General features: G+C 40.9%; 1 protein-coding gene across 16 annotated transcripts in view; it reads right to left on the bottom strand.

Moving 5' to 3' along the window:
• The window catches only part of TRIM9 (tripartite motif containing 9), a 119,997-nt gene that overhangs the window by 4,949 nt on the left and 89,535 nt on the right, over window positions 1-25,513 (bottom strand). For 2 of the 16 annotated variants that reach the window (XM_086321540.1, XM_086321556.1), the window contains exons 6-11: window positions 20,580-20,737; window positions 18,771-18,909; window positions 6,695-6,883; window positions 4,165-4,206; window positions 3,720-3,743; window positions 2,607-2,910 (exon numbers count right to left, since the gene is read on the bottom strand). In XM_086321540.1, the coding sequence (XP_086177666.1) occupies window positions 2,607-2,910; window positions 3,720-3,743; window positions 4,165-4,206; window positions 6,695-6,883; window positions 18,771-18,909; window positions 20,580-20,737 (856 nt within the window). Of the gene's footprint in view, window positions 1-2,606; window positions 2,911-3,719; window positions 3,744-4,164; window positions 4,207-6,694; window positions 6,884-16,845; window positions 18,613-18,700; window positions 18,910-20,579; window positions 20,738-25,513 lie in introns of those variants that run through there. The other 14 variants (XM_086321543.1, XM_086321541.1, XM_086321542.1 and 11 more) reach the window with 14 other exon arrangements.

Raw genomic sequence — 25,513 nt, 5'->3', positions numbered from 1 at the left:
ATGCACAGGTTCATTGCGCTGCTCTGCTGTTGCTAAGAGTGAACCCCTTCACACACAGTCTCCACATGGAGACACAAGCATCAAAGGCCGGGAACAAAAAGTAGCCTTTAGGCTATCAGAACTTTGCCTAGAGCTGTGTCTCAAGTTGTGAATTAAGCGTCATTCAATCCAAAATGATTTAATTTGAAAGTCAAAGTAAAGAGGCACTTAAGCTGAACCTAGAACACATGCATGAAAAATTAGATTTGGGGCCTCATGCTATCCATTAATCAGAAAAACTCATCCCAGAAAGATGGGAATTTGGGGCATACTGAAATTGAATTGAGAAGCTGGAGGCTCTCCATAAAATGGCATTGAAGAAGAGGAATCTCCTCTCCGTAAGGTGACATGATTATACTCTAGGAGCTGGAGTGATTGTCACTGGAAACAAATTGTGTCTTATGCTTTAACTGATGGTTTCACAAAAGCCATTAAGCCTAGACAATCAGATCTGTCCTTTTCCTCCTCACTGAGATCCAGCAGTACTGAACTTCAGCCTCACAGACACGTGAGAGCGTTTTTCTTTTCCCCTTGGGATGCAGAACACAGACTGTGCACAGCCGTTAAAAACGCCGGGGTATCAATGGTGTCTTGGCAATTTCTCAGTTTCAGCAATGACGGCCCTGGTGCCATGCAGTTTATATGCAAGGCGACGTGTTCTGCTTTAAGAAACTGTTTCTCTGTATAGTATGGCAGTTGCGTTATTACCCCTTCATTCCAAAATAAAGAAGTTGAAAGGGAAAAGTAAGTGGGGTACATGGATGATGGCATCAGAGCTGGCGACAGAGGGTCCCTCAAATGTGAATCCCTGAAGGTAACAGCTTCTCTACACATAGTAGGATTTGAGACCAGGCTGGAATGGCATGTGTGTGTTGCAAGTGAAAAGGGAAAAAATGAGGAGTGAGTCTTTTTCTTTCCTGTTCCTGAGAAGCAGGAAGATAAAGAGAACAGTGAGCAGGCGTGAGCAGGCCTGAGCAGGCCTGAACAATCCTAGCTTTTTTTTCACTTTAACTGCTCCTAACTCTGTAACTAAGTTTGCTTCTTTTGCCCCCTAACTCTGCAGGAACTACACTTCACACCTATTTTTCCTTTGACTCTATGCTATCTGGTGTTTACCCTTATAACACTCTTCCTGTTGTAGTTACACATCAGAAAGAAGGCCACAGAGCCATGGAACTGCCAGACTCAGGCACTGGGTTACTGACACCAGCCAGTATGACTGCCTTGGAAACAATGCAAGAGGAAGAAATCAAGATCCTAACACCTTTGTTCCCCATCTTATAGAAGCCCCTAGACTCCCCACGGTGGGGGAGGCATGAGCCTGCTGTGTTCCCCTTTCCACTGGCTGAGAATTTGGAGCCACCTTTCTATTTCTTTCAAACTCTGTCTCTGTATTTTTCATCCGGCTTTGGCGGGCAGAGAAGGCCATAATTTTGGCCAGCAACACGTGCTCACTTCAAGGGACAGTGAACGAAGCATGACTGAATGCAGACGTAGAGAAACTACCCAAGGGAAGAAGTGGAGGCCCTAGGAGACCTACTTGCTAGAAGAGAGGCAGTGATGACCACACAGAAGAAGCCGAGACAGTGGAGCCCACTGCCTACCACTGCACGACTCACTTTCCTTCTGACTGAATATAGCTGTAGTCTCCCACACCCCCATTCCAGACACCGATAAGAATGTAACTTGGGGATGTATTTGAGACATCCTAAAAGATGTCTTTAGGAACCTAAAAGGTTCCTAAAAGACACTTCTCCACCTAGAAAATTTGTGAAAAATACATTTGAGGAAGAAAACACAAACCAAATGAAAAAGGAAGTCTAGAGAAAATATTATAGGTACGAGTTAAATTATAATTGCCTAGATTTTGGTGGTAAAGGAAAACTGAAAACAATTCCTGCGTTCTTTTTCCCCAGCAAACTGGGTGCTCTGAATCCATAAAATAGTAAGAGGGTTCTTCAATCTTCAACTATAAAACTATCCAAACTGGCATCCATAAGATTTAAATATATCATAAATTTAAACAAACCCATAAGATTTAGTTTAAATTAAAGTGCTCAATACCACTTAACTGTGGCACTGATAATGATAAGAACAGTGGCTTCTATTTTCAGATGCTTCTGATGGGAGGCATTTTTGCATGTCTCATTTAATCATGGGAACATTTCTGCATGGAAAAATATGATTTTCCTAATTTGTGGATTTGGAAACTGATGTTCAGAAAAACTGAGTATCTTGTACACAAGTGCTTTTCTGGTAAGTTTTAAGACTGTGTTTTAGAATCCTGGAATGTTTTTCTATAATGGATATTCATGAGGATTCTTAGTTTGCAGCCCTAAGTGGACTACAGCAATGAGGGGTCTAAGAAAGTGCTCATGTCCCTATCATTATGCAAAAAGCAAAACACCAGGATGGACTCGGCTAAGAGCAGTAGAAGGTCTACTTAATAAAGATGGCCTGCCCGACTTCCTTCATGTTGTCTATTTAATAGGTCTCTGAACTTGGGCTATTGTTCTGGACCAGAAGCCAACATGAAGAAGGCTTGCTTGCGCGGGGCTGCAGGGTACCTGTTGGTGTGCGAGTTGTTGTGCATGAACCAGCTCCGGTTATTGTCCACATACATTGCCCAAGCTTTGTCGTCCTTTCCTAACATCACATCCTTCATCACGTCGATGCGAGCCACACCGAAGGCAGGGTCGGGGTGGTTGTCGTAGCGATCCACTGTCAGCTCCCAGTAGTGGACGCCCTTGGAGAAACCGGTCTTCCCCAGCACCACGCGGTCATCATAGCTACTGCAGGTCACAGTCAGGTTGTCATTGGAGAAGATGATGTCAGAGTGTGCCGAGCCAGGGTCGAAAGCAAACCAGGCCACTGGGGACAACAGAGGGGAGGGTGGTTGGTTACTAAGACGGACCCAACGAGTTCACACCATAATTTACTCCTGGGCAGGAGAGGAGTGTTTTGTCCCATTTTCATGCTTCCATGCGGGAAGGAAGTGTCCAGAGCCAGAAGGGGCCATGAGTGAGCAGACAGGGGGCACGTCCTGGGACCTGGGGCTCTCTGCACCCAGAAACAGATGGATGACACACGACCGATTCAGCAGGGGTTACCTGGCTCAGACTGCACTCCCAACCAGGTGATCCGGGAGTGAAGTGGCATCAAGTCCCTTCACCCAGTGACTGGCAGAACAGTACACCAGAGACATAAGGGAAGAGGGATGCACTAAGATGCCTGTGTAACCCTGAGACGGGGAGGCTAGTAACTAGAGTCCTAGATGGAGGAGGGATAAAACACACTCAGTGAAATATGGAAATACTCCTTCAACAGAAGTGCTCAATTTAGTTGTTTTGAAAATTTCCTCAGTGTTAGTGAAAACTCAGAAGCTTTGGAGCTATCAGCAACAGAAACTAATTCTCACGAGTGACTGAGACTTGGATGTAAGACTGGTTGCTTCCTTCATCACAGATATGGTGTGAGTGTTATTCTTAAAATGTAAAAAGTATTGGCGATTAGGTGCAGATCGAATGATGTCTTTGTATACAGTGCTGTGCCCAGGTTCTAAATGCCACCTACGAAGAACCTCCTCCAGACAGGCGGAATCGCTGATTTATCAAACCTGTGAACCACCTCACATGCATTTTGGTCTTTGCTATTGGTAACAGAGTAAGGTTATTCCATACCTGCCAACAGCTTTTTAATGTCAACTGTTGTCATTCCAAGTGAAAAGCATGGGAGAGAGAAATAGGAGGCAAAATTGACACTGATAAGAATACATGTCTCTTTTGATAGACTAACACCAAAAAAGGGCTAAGTTTAAAACTGCGTACACTACAGCCATTGGTCTGATTAGTACCTTTTGCCCACAAGTTTTCTGCTTATAATGAGTGCTTGCATTGTTGTACAAGAAATCTGGGGGAAAAGTAATCTTCTTTGAGGTACAACATTTAAAAATACAGGCATCTTTTTCATTTTTTCTAAGTATGAGAGAAATTGCTATAATGGGATTTGAATGACAATTCAACAATTTTATTGACATAGAATAAGCTGCTACCATTTATTTTGTGAAGGGAATGGAGCATACCAAGCACATAAGTAAAAGATAACAATTACAATAGGTATACTTGCCTAATTGAGAGTAAGATGCAGATTGTGTCTCAAAATTGCATCCTATAAAGAAATACTACACATCAAAGCTATGAAACAACAACCAATTCAATAAAGATTATTTGTATACACGTAAAAAGCACCAGCTGAGTAGTCACCAGAGGCCTGATTCATGAAAAACCAAAGCCCTTTTTATGTTAGTTTACTTGCTGGAGTAAAAACTGCTTCTCTGCTCTTTCAAAATGAATAGTAGATTTTTCTTTTTTAATTTAATAAAGTCTCCTCCGATTGTTTCTAAACTGCAGAGCTTAAATTTTTTATCATCTTCTAAGTTTAACCTTTTCCAGTAAAGTTTTCATATTCAGAAGAAAACAAGAAAAATTCATCCAGTTGAAGTGGAGAAACCACTGGATCTTGATAAAGCTCCATTCTACATCACTATTCCATGTTCTTCTAACTCTGGTTGTGCCAAAAGGCCTTTACCGTGACTTGGGCCTGAGTCAAATGATAATTATAGAATTAAATATGTGGTGTAATCCATATGTTATTAAAGACATCTGGTAATTATTAATAATGACATGAAATAAATGTAGAAAAACAAAAATGACCTCCTGTCTTTTTCAGATTGTTTTACTACCTCATCCTTTTCGCCTAAGGGAGGGGAGCCAGCATGAAGGCTGATGGGGTGGAGTGACCTCAGAGATACATTAGAATCACCTGTGGAACTCTTGCACCCACCTTCCCCTCCTTAATATTTGGATACTCTTACCTCTTCCATGAGAGGCTTCATCAGGGTGGATGAAGCATTCTAGTCTTAAAATGTTCAAAGTCGTGTGAGCTACAATTTAAAGTGGTGTCAGTGACTGAAATGTGTTTTTGATGAGCACTAGGATATCTCCTAGAAAGGATCATTTAATTTTTTTTTCAACTCAGTCAGGCCTTTATGTGCTAAATGAAGGATAATACACTGAATGAAAAGAATTTTAAAAGAATTAAGAAAGCACCTTAGAAGGGACTAATGATTGAGTTAAAAGCACAATGTAAAGATTATGACCTTACTTTTGGTTACTTTATTTTTCTCTGAGATGGATTCATTTGCAAAAATGGCAGACAACTTGTTTAGTTTCTATCAATTATCATCTCAGTTCCTATTCACAGGTGAGAACTTAGTGAATATGGAACACATGGAGTTTTAAAACTGTATCTCATCCAGCTTTGGAAATAAATCTGCAGAATGTGAATAGGGCTTTAAAATTTTTTAAATGAATCATGCCTTGTGCAAATCTTTGTCAAAACAAGCTTTCTGAAATCTTTTTACACTACTTTAAATACACCATCGTACATTTAAGGTTCAAAGATACAACAATGGTGTCAAATACAGCCATCAAATATCCCCAAACCCACATTTCATTTTATTCTTGAGACAATATACATTACAAAGACTATAACATTATTTCAGTACATTAGACACAAGTGGAGAGAGTTCCATAACAAAGCATGTTTAAAAGCCAATAGTGCACAGAGAAACAAGAAGAAACATAAAAGCACAAAGAAAAACAGTCATTTTAAAGAGAGCTTGAAGTCCCTGCATCCTTTTTGCACTGTCATGCTGTGGCCTTCTTCATTCCAGGATGTGGGATGAGCAAACAGAATAAAATAACAAACAAAAGAAGCCTCTGGAAATGTAAAATGTGCATCATGTGTAGCCCTGATTACAATATAGTCCTGAAGAGATCAAATAGGTCTGCGTCTTAGATATTTTAAGATTCTATTTTCTAGACAGAGTTCACGGAATAGTATCACCAGTCCAACTTGAAACCTGAAACCCTGTCACAACCCTCTCAGCTGTGGGAAACTTCCGGAGGCCTAACTTCTCAGAGACTCCCATCTTTGGGCCTTAGGCTAGTTAAGGCTTTCTGATTTAGCTGGTGATTGTCCCTTCTCTTTGCTTAGAAAAAAATCAGCCTTGAGTACACTGTCTGACCAGTGAGCAAGTCTTTTGCAGAAAATACTTTCTGCTCTCTGGTTTGCCTGCTTTGCATGATGCATTCTGCTGTTGGCAAGTTTTTTACTTTTTTCAGTAAAGATCTCTTGAGTCTATGTTTAATCAGACCACTCCAGGCTGGATGCACTGATCCAGTCTCCCAGACACAGCTGGTTTCCTGGATACAGCAGGGTTGCAAACCTCCAAACTAAGGCCACAGCCTCCCCTCAGCCAGCACCTGTGCGTGCTACACCATGGCATGTGATGACAGAGCAGGGTTCCCACGGTGGTGGTACCAGCTTGTGCAAAAAGAACCACTTCACTCATCACTTTTCAACACCATTATATACACTGACCACAGCTCGATGTTAATCCTCACAGCACACAAACATGAATGCCACAAATCTCCCATCATCCAAATGCTCCTCATACCGGAAGCAGGCCACAGACATAGAGATTAGCTCACTGCCCTCCGCACACACATGAATAGCAAGAACAAAACAGGTATTTCCGAGATGCCTTCAAGGCACAGAGATCAAGAGGAGAGGTCAGACGAGCTCGGCTCACCCGGTGCATTGAGAGACTGTAAAGAGGAATGCAAGCTCAGCTGGTGGGGTGAGGATCGGAAATCAAAGTAGGCTCTCCCGGGGAAGCTGGGTTGTAGATTAAGGGTGGAGGAGAAAGGACTCATTCTACGGAGCGGCAATCTTTCCGAAGGCACTGGAAAAGGGACTGTCTGTTCTTCTGAGTCTGTGTCTAAATGTAAGATCAATGCAAACTAGAGATCAGAAATCTGCCACCTGCCGGGCACGCTTCCCCAAGACCTGCCTCACGAATGCATTTTCACAAAGCCTCATCCACCCCATCGAGGCCAATGTGGTTTAGGGAATTCTCGGCAGGACAGAACTCAAACCAGAGGACACTTCAAACATCACAAACGATTGTCTTCATTTTCCCTTGATTTTTACGGGTACAGAAAGTATTGGAAGTTTCCTTTTAATTAAATATCTTTAGAGCTGAACTTAGAAACTTTAAATTAACCCATTGATGACCAAGAGATCAATACTTTACCCTCTTCACATCTGTTGGGTATTACTATTTGTAGAACAATGGTCTCTGAAAAGGTTTCTATTTAGGAGGTGATGGTTTTTACTAACTCTGTGCTGTTCCATATGTTCCCTTTTCTCTCAATATATATATTTCTGTTTCTAAATGGACAAGATGGTTTTTCTATACCAGCATATCCAAGACTTGCTCTTTAAATCAGAGAAGGACAGTGGGCTGAACAAGTAACCAGGGAAGGAGCCTTACCTTTGTTTCTGAATTAAGATCAGCCCTTAGGGGTGCCCTTGAATATCTCTGGTTCTCTAAGAATAAACGACCACGGGCAGTGGTGAGGTACATTGGTCTTTATTGGCAAAAATGTCTTTATTTTCAGATAGTCAGGTCTGGAATGAAGATGGCTATTATACCATAGTAATGACATATCAATTGCTTCATCTACTTTTAGAATTTAAAGTAATTTAGAGGTAGTTTCTCACCTCTAAATTACTGAAATCATTCCTTTCTCATTTGTTAATAGGTGGTTGTAGGCTGTAGAGTGATCTAGTCAGAGACACATGTTTTACCAATTGGGGACATCTTAGAACTCAATTTGATAGTAACAATTCAGGAAATACAGAGAGCATGATGGTAGTATTCTAGTTCCAAAACCACAAAGGAAATTTCTTCTCATTGAAACAATAATTTCGTTTTGGTGGCTAAAGTGTTCCTGGGAATATGTTTCTGGTTTGAGTCTATTAGCATGTTCCTCTGTACCGAACATATCCTTATTGTATCAAAATGCTATTCCATGCATGCTCAGTGTAGCATACGTGTGCAGAGTGGGATCCTATTCGAGAAGCTCAGAGCAGGGCACTGGCAGGTTTCAGTTCAATACTGCCAACCCAGCCTCATGTTCATTTTTGAACTTATAACATTAAAATTAGCTTTTCAGGCTACTTTTTCTTTAGTTTGGGGCAAGTTTTTTTTCTTTTCTTTAATAAGAAAAGTACAAACAAGGTTTTCAGAGAAAAGAAACTGCTATTTATGGAGCTGAGGCATTGTGTTCCCAATAATACATTCCAATTTTCTTCTACCTAAACTTCACATGGTTGGAATAAATTGGCATGTGTGACTATTTCTTGTTAAGAAATGATTTATGATATAATTATCTCAAAGTAGAATTAGTCTTTTAGTTTAATAGAAAAAGTTGAAAGACAATTGCACAACACCACAAACTAATATGGGCATCTTTTAGGGGGAGAATTTACAACTGTATTTATCACAGTAAAATATTTTTAACAAGAATTTTCTTAGAAATGTATCTTTCACCAGGTGGTAACAGCTAATTCATTATATTTAAAATACTTGTTTCTCCAATAATTAAGGAAAAGGCCATATATAATAAAATGAATTCTGGAGTATACTGAACCCCCAAGTAATCATCTGAAAACCAGTGAAGAGACGTGTACTATATCCAGACTCAGGAAGCAAAACCAACCCCATCATACTCACCTCTTCTATTCTCAGCACCAGGAAGAAGCACCTAGAGTTGGTGATGGGACCACTCTGCAGGATGGGGGCTGAGGGCAGCTATGGTTATTCATGGGGTTAGTAACTGAACACTAGAATGGTTAGTTTTTCTATCCTTTTATGTGAACCATTATTGATGATCCAATTTTCCTTGAGTCCTCTTAGTCTTGAGCCATGTTCTCTATTCAGGCAAGCTTACTTAATATCCATGTTACCCAATCACTCCATCTCTGCTCTGAGTTTTTCTTACCTGTGGTCTCCCATACCCTACCAGCTGGGCTCTTACCTTGTACTGCTGCCCCATTTTCTCTAAGAAGTTTAAAAAAAAAGTCCTACTGCTTCATGAAAACTGTCCAAATGAAGCACGAGAGAGAGAGAGAGAGAGCTAGAGAGAGAGAGCGAGAGCGAGCATTTGATCCCAGCAAGATGCTTTGTGCCTTTCTCCCTAGGCATAGGGTGCAAATGTCAGGTCAGTTGCCTATAGGTCATCTAAACCATTTGATAATACCTTAGGTTGCAGGAGTCTTAGAGGGAAGACACTTATCTTGATATCATCTGAGCAGCAATAATAAGCTTCCCCTTGAAATCCTCTAGGTTAGGGATCTCATGGCCTCTGGGCAGCCTCCTCCTGTTGTAGTTATTGCTTACATTGTTCTGGATATACCATTTTGGGAGCCCTACTTCTCAAGTGTAGCATTACTGAGGCCATATTCAAGAGCAGTCATGGTTCTCTTTAAAAATAATCACTTTTCTGGGATAAACAGAGTTGATTTCCAATCTTTCTTCTAAGGTATGGATCTCAAATCTTTACTCTCCTCATCATGCCCCTCTGGACATGTTCAAAGACGTGAACCAAAGACAATAAGACAATATTGGGAACAGTAATGCTACACTCATGTTTAGCCAAATCACACAACTCACACTGAGCATACACACAGGTATCTATGGTGTGTATTCTGTTTTATACCCTGGGATGCAGAAAGGATCTAAACTGACTTCCTTACTTTCCCTCAAAGCACAACTACTGAGATCTGGAGAAGGCTTTTCAGCCATTAATATTCTATTAGTCATGACAAAGAGGAATTGGGTTAGTGTTTTTTTTTCAGAATACATGATATGAGGCTATGTTTTAGGTCATAGCTAATATTCAGGATAATTATTATTAATTTTTAATACATTGGTCACTAGAGAAAGACAAATAGCTCCTTAAATATTTTAAATTTCTTATGTTTCATCACATGTAGTGATCCTGTCTGCTGAAGAGCTTTGGTAAGCAAAAGCAATTTAGCCAAAACAGCAAGGGAAAACAGAACACCAGCTGAATACTGGTGTAGCAATTTTGGGCATATCAGTAACTCTGGGAGAGGGACTGTGTTTATAATGGGAATGTGTCAGGACACACTTTCCCTCAACTTGGTCAATGAGCATCATTCTCCTCTGGTCTTTGCCTGGACTGTTTTCTCTTTCCATCTGGAACTGGCTGATTCTGGAGTTGGGGCCTCTGCTTGAAAGAAACAATCAAGAATTATCAAAGCAAAGATTGACTGGGGATCAAACATTATTTACTGAGTTTTGGGTTTGAGGCAAAAAAAGGATATTTAAGTGGTGTATCTCTTTTTGACTTACTGAATATTTATTTTATTTTTTCATTAGCAGACACTGTATTAGAACTGAGTAACTAAATAGGAAACATTTAGAGAGAATCTGTCTTATACTATTGATTTTTACACTTTTGAAGACAGAATTTCTTGACTGATTTCAACATGTACAGTGCACTAGAGATTTCTATGGGTGTTGCAGACTCTTTGGAAATGTGTAGTCTTTGAGGTGTTAATTTTGGAATCCAAAGAGGAAAAGCAAATTGACAGGGGTTCCTTATGACAACGTACATTAACCCAGCTTCCTTTATGCTCTTGTAGAATTCTTGGTTATCATCCTGTCTGGTATGAAAAGCTTCATAACTTAAGCAGCCTTTGGATACTAGTTCAACAAAATGGTTGTATTTCAGAGCTAAATAAGGCAAAATATGTCACTACAAGTTGCACAAGCAGCATTAAAGATGAGTTCCAGTTCAATTATAAACAAGCTGTAAAATAATTTGTTTTCTTGGGAGGAATTTAAAGAGACCAAGAAATGAATGAAGAAGGCGAAGTTTCCTTAAATGATCTAATAAGCACCCCAAGTCACAATTATATCCCACTGGTACATAATTTACAATGAAAGGTGGTATTTTAATCTTTCTTAAGTGTGGCATTAATTGCAGTTGAGAAGTGAGAAACAAATCTGTTTTGAAAAGCTCCTTTTAAAAGAAGAAATGAAACACCCTCTTTCCACCATGGGACAGTTGCACACTCTGTCACCAAGTCCTCCATTCCAATTTAGAACATCAGGTAATTATTTATAAGGAAACTATTAATACAAAAGAGTGGATGCAAAAGATTCCAAAGGACTAAACTGCTCCCCAGATGGTCAGATACAAAGTGCATTCCCCAGAAGCAAAAATAGGGTTTGGATCCAATTCAGTCCTATGAAAAATCAGGAAATTCCCTGGATGTCATACATGTTGTCAAAATTAAAAGGAACAAAATCTCTTTTTTCTCTGGGCTTTGAAAGCTATCATTATGCCTCTCACTTTGGATTTTGTAAAATCTACCCAAATTTGTTCAAGTATGATTTACCTACCTTGAAGAATTTGTCCTGGAAATGCATATTCTTCTAAGTAAACACAATTTTGGGGGGAGGTGGTGGGCTGATGCTCAGAGTGAGAAAGAGTAAAGCACAGGCAGACAGGAAATATCTCCAGTGGACCATATACTGTTCTTTATTTGATCCTTTATTAACTATTCCTATTAGTGTTGAATTTTCAGTATCACAGGCAGCCTCTAAGAACCACTATACCCCTGGAGGATACGGGAGGTGGCTACACTTGTTCATAGCATTTACTGAAATAATTAACAGCTTTCAGCAGTAATTTTGAAGAAAACCAGGGTGTATTAATTGTAAAGAATTTAGAGATCATCTGTTCTAAGTTTAAAGTGTTAGAGACAAACAACACCCTGCCCCCCAAACAAAAACAAAACCCTGAAGTCCAGAAAGATTAAGGAACTCATTTAAGTCACACTACCAGCTGTGATGTGATTGGATAAGGACACAGGCAGATCAATTCCTGGTGGATACAATTTTGGGGGTGGTAAGGTCATTGGTCTCTTTTGTGCCTTGGAAATGTATAAAATGTAAGGTTGATGCTATAGGCCATGGGGCATGTATTGGAGGTCTCAGGGGTGACCCAGCTTTGTGTGGATGATCTAATTATCATTCTCCAAACCCTGCATTATACTGAGGATGAATCTTTCTTATCTATATATAGAGTAGTTCTCGGGACTGTGGTGGATACAGATTGAAAGGCAAACACATTACCCTACCCTTTGGGATTCTGGCCACATGGGATGGGTGGACTGAGAGCAGGTGAGGTTCTTTTTCTCCCACAAGGTCACATCTTCTCTTGTGGGATGGGGGATGTCTTAGCGAAGCAAGGTTTAAGAGTACAGTAGCTACCCCGGCCCCTGATTACTATAAAGTATCTGCAAAGAGGTTGTGAACAAAGGCATCTGGGGTCATGCTGGGCCTACATTCTGCCAACATTCTGCCTGCATCACTGACTATTCTCTGGGTTATTTCCTATGATGTGTGGGAGAAGGCGCTATCACACTTGAAAGGGAACTGTGATGCTGAGAATCTAACGGGGGAGAAAAGGGCATTTTAATCTTTATGAATAACCTCTTCTATGTCCCCTTTTTAGAAAGCAATTTCTAAGATATCATTTCAAGAATCCCAACCCTTTAGTTGTCATTAGATAAAACAATCCTGGAAAGTGTTGGGCAGGTGGCTCCTGTGGATGTTCAAGAAAGAGGATGCTTGAGAGCACATTTTCTCTGTGCTCTGAGCTCCTGTATGTGGGCAGCGCTGGAATTTACAGCCTTATCTACAGCCTAATTCTCTCCTGATCACTGATTATTCTTCCCACTTGGCCTCACAGTAGAGATCTGGAGGGCTGAGAGCTTCTGTGAATAAGTAGCTCTTTGGTTTCAACCTGAGCAGGGCTCCCAGTTCCAGATCTCACTTGGTGGGGTCCTTCCAGGACCTCAGAGATGCAGCTCTGACATCCTTTTCCTTCCCAGGCAGCAACTGGTCACTGCCAGCTGAAAAACGTCCACACTGGGGAGAACCTCAGCCTGGGCAGGTGTGTGTGTGTGTGTGTGTGTGTGTTAAGGAATGACAGCCATTCCCACATCTCTTTCTTAAAGCAGGAATATTATTCTTTAGAACGAAACTCTAATGTGACTCTTTGAAAGTGTTAGAAGTCCTATTTCTGCCTGGGGTTTCTGGATGAATACGTGAAGCAGCTACACAGTACTGCTTCCACAAGCTGTTTTCAGACTTTTAGCAAATAGACTTAGGATAGTTTTCTCTCTTTCCCTCCTATTGGTTGAGTGCAAATAGCACTGTTTTAATGTCAGCATCAAAATGTACTGCGCTGGGCACTGGAGCTGAAAGGCTCAGGCCTGACACATCATTTATCCTCTCCTGGGCTCCATTTTGCCATATGTAGAGTGGGAATAACAAGAATAATATTTTTCTCCCAGAGTGTGGTAGGCAGAATAATGACCTGCCAAAAAAATGTCCATGTCATAATCCCCAGAATCTGTGACTATGTCACCTAATATGGCACAGGGAACTTTACAGATGTGAATAAATTAAGGATCTTGAGATGGGACATTATCCTGGACTACCAAGGTGGGCCCAAGGGATTTAATCACAAGGATCCCTTATAAGAGGAAAACAGGAGGATCAGAGTCAGAAAGAGATTGAAAGATGCTATGCTGCTGGCTTTGAAGATGGAGGAAGGGGGCATGAGTCAAGGAATATAGGTGGTTTCTAGGAGCTGGAAAAAGAAACAGAACACATTCTTCCCTAGAACTGCTTCCAAGGAATGCAGTCCTGCTGATGCTTCACTTCTAGCCCAGTGAAACCCATTTAAGATTCTGACATCTAGAATTGTAAGGTGAAAAATCTGTGTTGTTTTAAGCTACTAACCTTGTTGTAATTTGTTAAATCAGCAATGAGAAACTAAAACACAGGGTAAATCTGGGATGCTACAGCAAGAGGACAGAAGAGAGGTTTAGACACTAGTGATGGGTACAGAGGTACAAAGTCTATACAGTGGTCTTAGAATAAACAGAAAAGAATCCTTATGTTTTCCTTAGGCCCTTACAGAAAATGGATAGCTTTTATACAATTCCTCCACTGAATTTCAGTATCCTAAAAATATTTGCAGACTTTCACGTTGCTGTCATTTTTACAGAATCTTTTAAAGGATAATGAAGAAAGTTCTTAGAAGCTCTACACAAAATGAAATAGGGCTTATTATCATAGTATTTGGTGAGGGGAGGAGGAAGTACTTATATTCCATAAAGCCTTCTGAGATATACTTGAATACCCTGTTACCAAGAGTTCCAGAATACATACTGACTTTTAAATGTACAATGTGGAAATCATTCTAAAATACATTACATACTTTCTGGCTTTCTTAATCTGAGCATATGCCCCAAGAACATTTGCTTTTGATTTTTTGGATTTTTCAGTTTTTCCAGTTACTTTCTTTGGTCAAGGCTGCCAATAGCTTCAATTCACTTTTATACCAAATTCTTCTTCTCTCTGCTAATGTGATGCCTCCAATCTGTTGCACTCTTTGCAAATGAGTCAATGAACTCTATGGAATTGTGGGTAAACTAAGAGTAAGTGAGAGCCAAGTGACACCAAGGGCTCTGCTGTGAGAACATCACAAAAACTTCTGTATCTTTTCTTTTTCTTTTTCTTTTTTTGCCAATCATAGGTCATTGTTGCTTTTATCTTGATTCTAAGATGACTACCCACGTTGTAGGGTGGATATCTTAGTTCTGGAGAGACGAGGGGGTACCGTAGTTTTTTGCCACTCTGAGCCAGGTGCCATGAGATTCAGGGAGGAGGAAGAATAAAGCCCATAAGCTCTAGGGCAGGGCCATGCTATGTGCATCTCTGTGATCATGAAATCGACATGCTCAGTTAATGTTTTTGAGTGAATGAGGATTCCTTTGCAAAGTCAGCTCAAGGCATATTTTGAAGTCTTTGCCTTGCGTACAGTTATTCCTTCTGTTTAGATTTCTCTCTCTCTCTCTGAGAAGTCTTTCCTTCCCTTTATATCATATTCATTTTCCCCTCAGTATGTTGTATTTCATGTCACTATTAGATGCAAGACAATCATATTTTCTATGAAAATATGAATTAAAAACCTTCTCTTAGAAACGTTTTTACTTTTAGAAGCTGCTTGTTAGTTGAAATTAAATTCTAAATACTAGAATTAAGGTGATATTAAAAATGGAATAGCTCATACATTTCTTATGTAAAATCTGGAAGCAATTTGCAAACATAGATCAAGAGTCTTTAAAATGTCCATATTCTTTAGTAATTCTTAGAATGTGTCCAAGGAAAATGATCTTTTTATGCAAAGGGTTTTATTTTTTGCACAGAAGGTGCAACTCTCTGTGCTTTAATTTCTTGAAGAATTGGTGAGCTTCAGCTTCTTTTCTGCTGAGAAGGCTGCATGAAGTGACTCCCTGGCTCTGAGAGCTGAGGGGAGTCAGGGAAAGATCTTTAACCAGCCAGATAATAGTATTAGTGAACTATTTGAGTGCTAGGAATATTATCTTTGGTCTATCTTATTTTTTTCTCCAGATTTTAAACAAAGGGGAAAAAAGTACAGTCTGTTTAGATAGGTAGGAGAAAAGTAGGGGGAAATAAACAAAAATTTTCTGTCCTATTCTCACCCATGTCTAAATATTTTTTGGCAGGAGAATAGACTTCAAGACACAGAATAAGCCTGAGGACTTTATTAATGGAGCCTTGTTATATAATATTTTAAACAAATACTCTTTGCAGATGGTTTCAGAGACTGTGACACAGCCATCATGGATATCAAATGAATCATTTAGAAATACATATATAACCAGGCTATGGGCCTTATTTTAAAATTTCATTAAAATTCTTAACTGCCCACAGTTAAGCTTATTCTTCAGTCAGGGTACTTTGGTTTGGATCTGCAGCTAGACTTATTCTCATGGCAGTTTTAAGTCCATTCCCAGGAGCTTTGCTTTCAGGGAACTAACTAAGCTTGAATTCAGGTAATAATGTGTTTTCCTTTCCTGATCTCTTTTGATAACACATTCTTTATACTTTCCATTGCATTAAATTACTTTTCATTGTTTTCCTGATCCCCTTACACAAATCATGTCTTCCTTATGGTCCCTTTCCTTTTCTCACAGTGTTCATCGTAATTTGTAAATATGCAATAGTTGTGTGTCTATTTCTTTAAGGCTTGCCTTTCTTCCTAGACTGTGAACTCCGTGACATCTGGGGTGACCTCTGCTCAACATTGTATACCCATATCATAGCATACAGCAGACACTTATCAAATAATGCCCAACAAATAGACAAATATATTTGCTTTGAAAAAAAAAAAGGTCAGAATTCACAACAAACAATGTGGACATTTGCTCTCCCCCACATAATGTTTTACCTTTAGGTCAGCAGAAGGTTTTGTGATAGTTCAAAGGGTTAAGTGACAAGTGATTTCAACCTTGGACTAAATGCATGAAAATACAAGTTAGACTTGCTATCACATATGAAATTGTACCCTTCTGTGATACAGACTTTTTATTTTGAACCTTGGAAAGGGGTTAACTCTTGCTAAAAAAGAACATAAAAGATTTTGTTAAAGTAGAGAGCAAACCAACCATCCCATCACCCACAATAGCAGCAAAGAAAAAAACCTCCAAAGTGAACCTTTTCAGGAATGGTAGGAAATGAGATTAATAAAGTATAAATTCAGCTAATGTATTGCAACTCTGTTAACAGCATTTTCTCATTGATTTCTAAAAAACAAAAATGAGGTATAATTCTTTAGGCCTATATTTTTCTCAATGGTTACAGACTGATCAAACCTCTCTTTTTTTAACAAGCTATTTGCTATGTTTTTTCTTGCTTTTTAAATCTTGTCTTACTGTTGTAATGAATTAGAATGAGGGAGAAACAAATAGAACAAACCAAAGTTATGGAGAAAGTATGTGTGTGAACTTTATTTCATCATGATAAAATCACTTCTGTGCAGTAACAGAGAATACTGACATCTACACGATGATAGGGTGTTCTTTGTATTTAGATACATACCTTATATTTGTACACAATATATAAAATTCATGGAGGAAATTAATTTCTACAGTACAGTTTCTTTGTTGGAAGAGGACTTGTTCCGTTAGTTTCTTTTAGAAAATGACCCCCAGTTCTGTGACTGTGGTACCAAGGATCGCAGTTCCAATCCTGTAATTTATTAGACACCATAATCTTATGAACATTAATCGAAACTTAGAAACTACATCCTCCTGCAGGATGAAAAGAGAGACGTAAGTGCTCAGGCTGCTATGCTATAACTGATTTTAGCAGAATAGTATGACTTCCATGATGCATTATGAATAGAAATAGTTTTCCCTTAGGTCTGGTGAACAAAGATTAATAACATTGCTACAAATTGTCTGCCTGCTCTGATGGCATGCACTTCACTCTTTAATCAAACTGCTGTATACACACATGGGAAACCAGGCCATCCCCCTTGAGGCCCTTTTGCATGGCACCTAGGAAGGCTCCTGGAGGGCTTTAGCACTTAGCTTTGGGAAGGCAATTGCTCTCAAGCTGGTAATTCTCTTCCCAGAGAGAAGCTGCCAAAATGAGGGTCCCAGAGGAGGCTTAGCTACCACATCCCTATAACCCAAGTCAGGGTAGGTCACGTGGGTTTGTCCCTTTCATTGAATTCTTCTCTTTGAGTAGCATCACTCAGACACACAAGTGCTCCCTAAGTGTGGTTTTCACAGCTAGGGGCCTTGCAACCTTGCTGTGGGATTTAAGTTGTGCTTGTTTTTAACCATGTGAACCATTTTAGAGGGTGACCGGCACATGCTGAGGTTTGTGGGAAGTGGGAGAAAACGCCACCACAGTTCTTTCAGCTAACATTTTGAATGTGAACAAAATCAACATAATTAGCTCTGCAGAGGGAAGTTATGGAGAATGCCATGGGACGGGGGTGGCTCCTGTGATTAAAATGACACCCAGAAGGTCTGAAAATGCTTTGGCACCGACCACAAATTCCTCACCATAGGTTTAATCTCATGTGTGACGATTGCTTTTAGAGTGAAAATGTGAAGTGGCTCAGAGGTTATACCTGGCCATCAAATCCAAGCCCCTCTCCTGAGATGGGTGGCTTGTTTCTGATGACCAAGATATTTACAGTATAGCCAAGAAGCAAAAGTTCTCTAGAGATGGACCTGTGCAGAGGGCCCAGGCAGGCTAACTAAGCCTAGAGGGACTGGCAGAGGTGAGAATGGCCAGGTAATGCCGAGGTGCTGGTCTCCTCCTGTCTGGTGCCCACAGGGAGCCTGGTCCTGGTGCATGAAGGTTAACCGGGAGTGGCCAACAGGCCCTCTTGGCATAGCCCTGGGCCCCACACCCCTTGGAAACACATTCAGTTGGATAAATCCACAGCGGAAAGGACCTTGGCCCCACCCTCAGATACGAGCAAGGGCTACAAAGCAATTTAGAATCCTCTGGGCAAAACTGGCCAGTGATGTGTGTCGTGGACAACGGGAGCCTGCCCTAGAGCCTAGGTAACATTCGCCTCACACACCACGGCACATTCAGGCCTTCACTTGTCAGCTTCTTCCGCTGCAGCTTATTTAGAGTGTTATCAAAGGAAGCCGCCGGCCCAGGCCATTGGAACTGCTGCTGTGGACACTTTGGTCTGATCCCGTCCACACACCATGAGCTCTCTAAATGCAGGAGAGAAACAGCGGCTCTGTGCCAGAATGCAGGGCAAGTCATGGAAACACTTGCGAATGTGGGCAGTGGTGGGGTTACCTCCGGGCTTGCCAGCCATTCTAGATGCCTCGCAGTTCTCGCTCTGAGGGATACTGCTGAAGGGCCTTACCCTCGGACGTCTGCAGGACCAGCGTCTTGCTGTACTGGCTGACTCCCGTTTTGTTGAAGGCCTTGATGCGAGCATTGTACGTGCTGTTGAAGTGAAGACCATCCACGGTGCACATGGTCTCCTTTCCAACATATACTTCCTGAGGGTCAGAAAAGAACGGGCCACCATTTAACTCTAAACTTGGCTCAGACAGTAAAGAATCTGCCTGCAATGCAGGAGACCTGGGTTTGATCCTGGGTTGCGAAGATCCCCTGGAGAAGGAAATGGCAACCCACTTCAGTATTCTTGCCTGGAGAATTCTGTGGACAAAGGAGCCTAACAGGCCACAGTCCATGGGGTCACAAAGAGTCAGACATGACTTAGCGACTAATACAATACTTTGTTCTAAGTTATTCAGGAGGCAAGTGTTGCAGGATGGATAAGAGAAGGTGCTTTGGGGTCTGCCTGATCTGACTCATCCTGTGAAATACTGGGCTCTGAACTGACCTCTTTTAGCTTCAGTTTCCTTCTCTGTAAAACTGGGACAAAAAAACCTATCTTGTGAGGTTGGTGTGTAGATTATATAAGGTCATATGTGCAAACTGACTAGCGTAGTGCCTTGTATTTAGCATGGGTCTGTCAGCTCACTGAATGCTAGTTATTAGCAAATAGGGCTTCAAAGATTAAAACTGGGTATTTGGGGTCACAGGAGTCAGACAAGACTGAGTGACTAAACCACCACCACCACAGATAGCATTATCCTTATTAAGCTGACATTTATTCAGTATATTATACCTACTGAGCTCTTTATTCACCAGTATGATTTATATTTAAAAAACAGGTTTGGAAACATGAATGTGGTCTCTCTGGTATGTTTATAAACCACTGATAGCTTTAGGAATTGTCACAAAGATGACATTCAAAGCAAAAGAGTTTCGAAGTGCAGGAAGGGAAATCATGACTTTTCAGATTTTTCCTCATAGTACAGAGGGAAGAGGGAGGAAACAAGGAAGGGAGGAAGAGTGATATTTCAAAAGCTTAAAATAAATCCTAGCATAATGCATCATTAGCATAGGTTAGGTATTTACCTCCCTCTTTAGCTGTACATGTTGCAACATTACGCTGATGCAATGAGTAAAGATAATTTGAGTCCAAATTTGAGCACAGCCTCAAAATGACATCTCCTTAGGAGGATGCTAGGAAGACTGGTGGCTGGGGCTTCAGTATGCTAAGAATTTTATACGAATGATCCAAGTGGCTCTTAACAACAATGCATGAGGCACATGTTATCATTAAATGGCAATCCACTCCAGTACCATTGCCTGGAAGATCCCATGGACAGAGGAACCTGGTAGGCTACAGTCTATGGGGTCGCAAAGAGTCGGACACGACTGAGCGACTTCACTTTTACAAATGAGGATCTGAATGCTCAAACAGGTGAGAAACGGGCACATTCCCACAGCTTTAGGGGCGCGGTTGGGACTGGAAGGCAGGCAGCCTGATTTCAGAGCTTGCAGGACTGTAGGTACTTTCTCTTCAGAAGGGAGGGGCAATTGCTGTTCCGGGACTCCGTCATCCTTCTTTGATGGGACAAGGATGAAGGCCTCAGATGAAGGGTGTGCAGGCCCTGCTAGGTTGGGTCTGAGGCTCTGAGGTGGGTCCTCTGTGGTCGTCACCAGTTTGGTTAAGAAGAAGTAGGTTTGGCAACCCACTCCAGTATTCTTGCCTGGAAAATGCCATGGACAGAGGAGCCTAGTGGGCTGCAGTCCACGGGGTGGCAAAGAGTCCGACTTTGCGATTAAACCGTCAACCAGCAGGTTCTCCACTTACCCGGAACTGACCGCCATTGCCGTCATCCAGCTCCAGAATGTATCCTTCCGCGGGCACCGTGGACAGAGGCGGCTGTTTCCAAGACAGCGTGGCGCTGTTGTTGTGGGTGCAGCAGTCCTCCAGCTGCAGGATGGGAGTCGCTGGGACTGGAGAGGAAGCTAAACAGAAATTAGTGTAACCCTGACTTCTGTGGAGCTGTCAACACTTCAGCATCTAGGAATGCTCAACACCCACTTGTAAACAAGTGGCTGGACTAAGTTCCTAGCCTGGGGAGCGAGGGAACCTGAATAGGATCTGCCTCACAGAGCCTCCAGGCGTGGCGAGCGTTTCTTCACTGGTGCCTTTCCAAGCTCACAGCGGCGTTTCCTACCTTAACCAGAGGGGAGACGACTGCTGTATTCTCATCCCCTTCAGCATGGAAGGCCTCAGCCCTCAGGGAAATGTTTGCCGTGTCCTCCGGATTTCCCATTTTGCCCACTAAAGCCTAGCTCATCCATAACATGGTTGATACATGTATCGTAAAGTTACTCTGAAACTTAAACTGCATTTAATAAAATGGGGACTGCCTATGCTGAGAAACAACTCTGAAACCACTACGTACATGTCTAAGTTTCTTTCATTTTTTATTAGTGATTCCACTTAAGATTTTGTGCATATAACTAGCTACAACTGTGGATTTGTGAAAATTTGGTACCAAGGGATACAAAAGTGATTTCTCAGTTTTGAAACTTCTGAGGAATTTGACAGCATTCGTTCCAGGTAGCTATGCCTTGAAACGGAGAAGGCAATGGCACCCCACTCCAGTACTCTTGCCTGGAAAATCCCATGGATGGAGGAGCCTGGTAGGCTGCAGTCCATAGGGTCGCTAAGAGTCGGACACGACTGAGCGACTTCCCTTTCACTTTTCACTTTCATGCACTGGAGAAGGAAATGGCAACCCACTTCAGTGTTCTTGCCTGGAGAATCCCAGGGACGGGGGAGCCTGGTGGCTGCCGTCTATGGGGTCACACAGAGTCGGACACGACTGAAGTGACTTAGCATAGCATATGCCTTGAATATGGCACTAGCCCAAGTCTGTTTTTGTGTTGGTGTTTAGCAGTCAACTGTGAGCCAGAGAATACTATGGGAACAGATGGGGGCTAGCAGGGAGGGTCAGAGTGTCCTCCTGACCTTGTGAAAATCTGTCACAGTGTTACTAGTCTCAATACCCCCTCCCCCTTCTGTGCTGAGTCTTGTATGAAAACTGCAGATTAATAGAGCCTTCAATCATATAGACATACAAATATCAGGGAATGAATAATCCTAGTTCCTAAGGTATGAACTCAATTGATGAATCTGGGAGCAGTGTTTTCACTAACTGCTTAAAAATTGTTTTCAGCACTAAAACATGATTTTATTTTTGTAGCACTTTTAACATGGGAAAGAATGGTTTGGACCACGTCCAGGGACATTCAGATGAACAAATGTTAATTGTGGAATACTTGGTATGCTGTACCAAAACTGAACTCAGAGTGTCATGCCCTAAATTAAATCTGTTCCTTGCCAGCCACCCCAACTAAGAAGAAAGTTACTTTAACAGCGGCTTAGAAAAAGGTTTTATGGTGGATAACCTAGAAAACAAAAGCAGGGACTAGAATATAAGAGATGTAAAGGTGAAGCAGGTCTATTATACTTAAGAAGGCTGATACATTACAAGAAAACCATGTCTAAGTTAACACATCAAACATAATTAAATCAAAATTATGACCAGTGAATTGGAGGTGATCAGTTTATGAAAGGAAATCCTGTTTTGAGTTTCAATGGCACAAGAATGGAATCTTATCAGAGAACAATGCCTTTGCAGCCTCAGAGGTCCCAGAACATCTAGATTTGGAGGAAATGCACTGCTTTGGGCTTCCCTGGTGGCTCAGACGGTAGAGAATCTGCCTGCAATGCAGGACACCCAGGTTCAATCCCTGAGTCGGGAAGATCCCCTGGAGAAGGGAATTGCTACCCGCTCCAGTATTCTTTTTTTTTTTTTCTTTTTCTTTTTTTTAAATTTTATTTTATTTTTAAACTTTACATAATTGTATTAGTTTTGCCAAATATCAAAATGAATCCGCCACAGGTATACATGTGTTCCCCATCCTGAACCCTCCTCCCTCCTCCCTCCCCATACCATCCCTCTGGGTCATCCCAGTGCACTAGCCCCAAGCATCCAGTATCGTGTATCAAACCTGGACTGGCAACTCGTTTCTTACATGATATTTTACATGTTTCAATGTCATTCTCCCAAATCTTCCCACCCTCTCCCTCTCCCACAGAGTCCATAAGACTGTTCTATACATCAGTGTCTCTTTTGCTGTCTCGTACACCAGGTTATTGTTACCATCTTTCTAAATTCCATATATATGCGTTAGTATACTGTATTTATGTTTTTCCTTCTGGCTTACTTCACTCTGTATAATAGGCTCCAGTTTCATCCACCTCATTAGAACTGATTCAAATGTATTCTTTTTAATGGCTGAGTAATACTCCATTGTGTATATGTACCATAGCTTTCTTATACATTCATCTGCTGATGGACATCTAGGTTGCTTCCATGTCCTGGCTATTATAAACAGTGCTGCGATGAACATTGGGGTACACGTGTCTCTTTCCCTTCTGGTTTCCAAAGATCATACACCATGATCAAGTGGGCTTTATCCCAGGGATGCAAGGATTCTTCAATACCCGCAAATCAATCAATGTAATATACCACATTAACAAATTGAAAAATAAAAACCATATGATTATCTCAATAGATGCAGAGAAAGCCTTTGACAAAATTCAACATCCATTTATGATAAAAACTCTCCAGAAAGCAGGAATAGAAGGAACATACCTCAACATAATAAAAGCTATATATGACAAACCCACAGCAAACATTATCCTCAATGGTGAAAAATTGAAAGCATTTACTCTAAAGTCAGGAACAAGACAAGGGTGCCCACTTTCACCATTACTATTCAACATAGTTTTGGAAGTTTCGGCCACAGCAATCAGAGCAGAAAAAGAAATAAAAGGAATCCAAATTGGAAAAGAAGAAGTAAAACTCTCACTATTTGCAGATGACATGATCCTCTACATAGAAAACCCTAAAGATTCCATCAGAAAATTACTAGAAATAATCAATGACTATAGTAAAGTTGCAGGATATAAAATCAACACACAGAAATCCCTTGCATTCCTATACACTAATAATGAGAAAACAGAGAGAGAAATTAAGGAAACAATTCCATTCACCATTGCAACGGGAAGAATAAAATACTTAGGAATATATCTACCTAAAGAAACTAAAGACCTATATATAGAAAACTATAAAACACTGGTGAAAGAAATCAAAGAGGACACTAATAGATGGAGAAATACATCATGTTCATGGATTGGAAGCATCAATATAGTGAAAATGAGTATACTACCCAAAGCAATTTATAGATTCAACGCAATCCCTATCAAGCTACCAACAGTATTCTTCACAGAGCTAGAACAAATAATTTCACAATTTGTATGGAAAAACAAAAAACCTCGAATAGCCAAAGCGATCTTGAGAAAGAAGTATGGAACTGGAGGAATCAACCTACCTGACTTCAGGCTCTACTACAAAGCCACAGTTATCAAGACAGTATGGTACTGGCACAAAGACAGAAATATAGATCAATGGAATAAAATAGAAAGCTCAGAGATAAATCCATGCACATATGGACACCTTATCTTTGACAAAGGAGGCAAGAATATACAATGGATTAAAGACAATCTCTTTAACAAGTGGTGCTGGGAAATCTGGTCAACCACTTGTAAAAGAATGAAACTAGACCACTTTCTAACACCATACACAAAAATAAACTCAAAATGGATTAAAGATCTAAACGTAAGACCAGAAACTATAAAACTCCTAGAGGAGAACATAGGCAAAACACTCTCTGACATACATCACAGCAGGATCCTCTATGACCCACCTCCCAGAATATTGGAAATAAAAGCAAAAATAAACAAATGGGACCTAATTAACCTTAAAAGCTTCTGCACATCAAAGGAAACTATTAGCAAGGTGAAAAGACAGCCTTCAGAATGGGAAAAAATAATAGCAAATGAAGCAACTGACAAACAACTAATCTCAAAAATATACAAGCAACTCCTACAGCTCAACTCCAGAAAAATAAACGACCCAATCAAAAAATGGGCCAAAGAACTAAATAGACATTTCTCCAAAGAAGACATACAGATGGCTAACAATCACATGAAAAGATGCTCAACATCACTCATTATCAGAGAAATGCAAATCAAAACCACTATGAGGTACCATTTCACACCAGTCAGAATGGCTGCGATCCAAAAGTCTACAAATAATAAATGCTGGAGAGGGTGTGGAGAAAAGGGAACCCTCTTACACTGTTGGTGGGAATGCAAACTAGTACAGCCACTATGGAGAACAGTGTGGAGATTCCTTAAAAAACTGGAAATAGAACTGCCTTATGATCCGCTCCAGTATTCTTGCCTGAAGAATTCCATGGACAGAGGAGCCTGGTAGGCTACAGTTATGCGGTTGCAAAGACTGACTAACACGACTAACACTTTCACTTTCATTCACTAAATAGACTACAGGACTGGCTGGAAAGAAGAGGCAGAAGACAGAACTCCTTTGAATGATTCTAGTGACTTTCTATGCATAATAGATATCATCTAGGAACCTGTTCCCCTGGAGGAGGGCATGGCAACCTACTCTGGTATTCTTGCCTAGAGAATCCTCATGGACATGGAATCCTGGTGGGCTACAGGCCATGGGTCTCAAAGAGCTGGATATGACTGAGCGACTAAGCACATCACAGGAACCTGTTACTTAACTAGAGGTTAATTTAAGGTCACTATTTCAGTTAGAAACTTACTTTGTCATTTAAATTTTTTCTGTAGTAAAA

Source organism: Bos grunniens, chromosome 10 (genome assembly GCF_055505025.1).
Source record: "Bos grunniens cultivar Pamir isolate PY7600 chromosome 10, Bosgru_T2T1.0, whole genome shotgun sequence".
Taxonomy (NCBI): domain Eukaryota; kingdom Metazoa; phylum Chordata; class Mammalia; order Artiodactyla; family Bovidae; genus Bos; species Bos grunniens.
The sequence above is the reverse complement of the archived record's forward strand: the minus strand, read 5'-3'. Positions and strand labels throughout refer to the sequence as shown.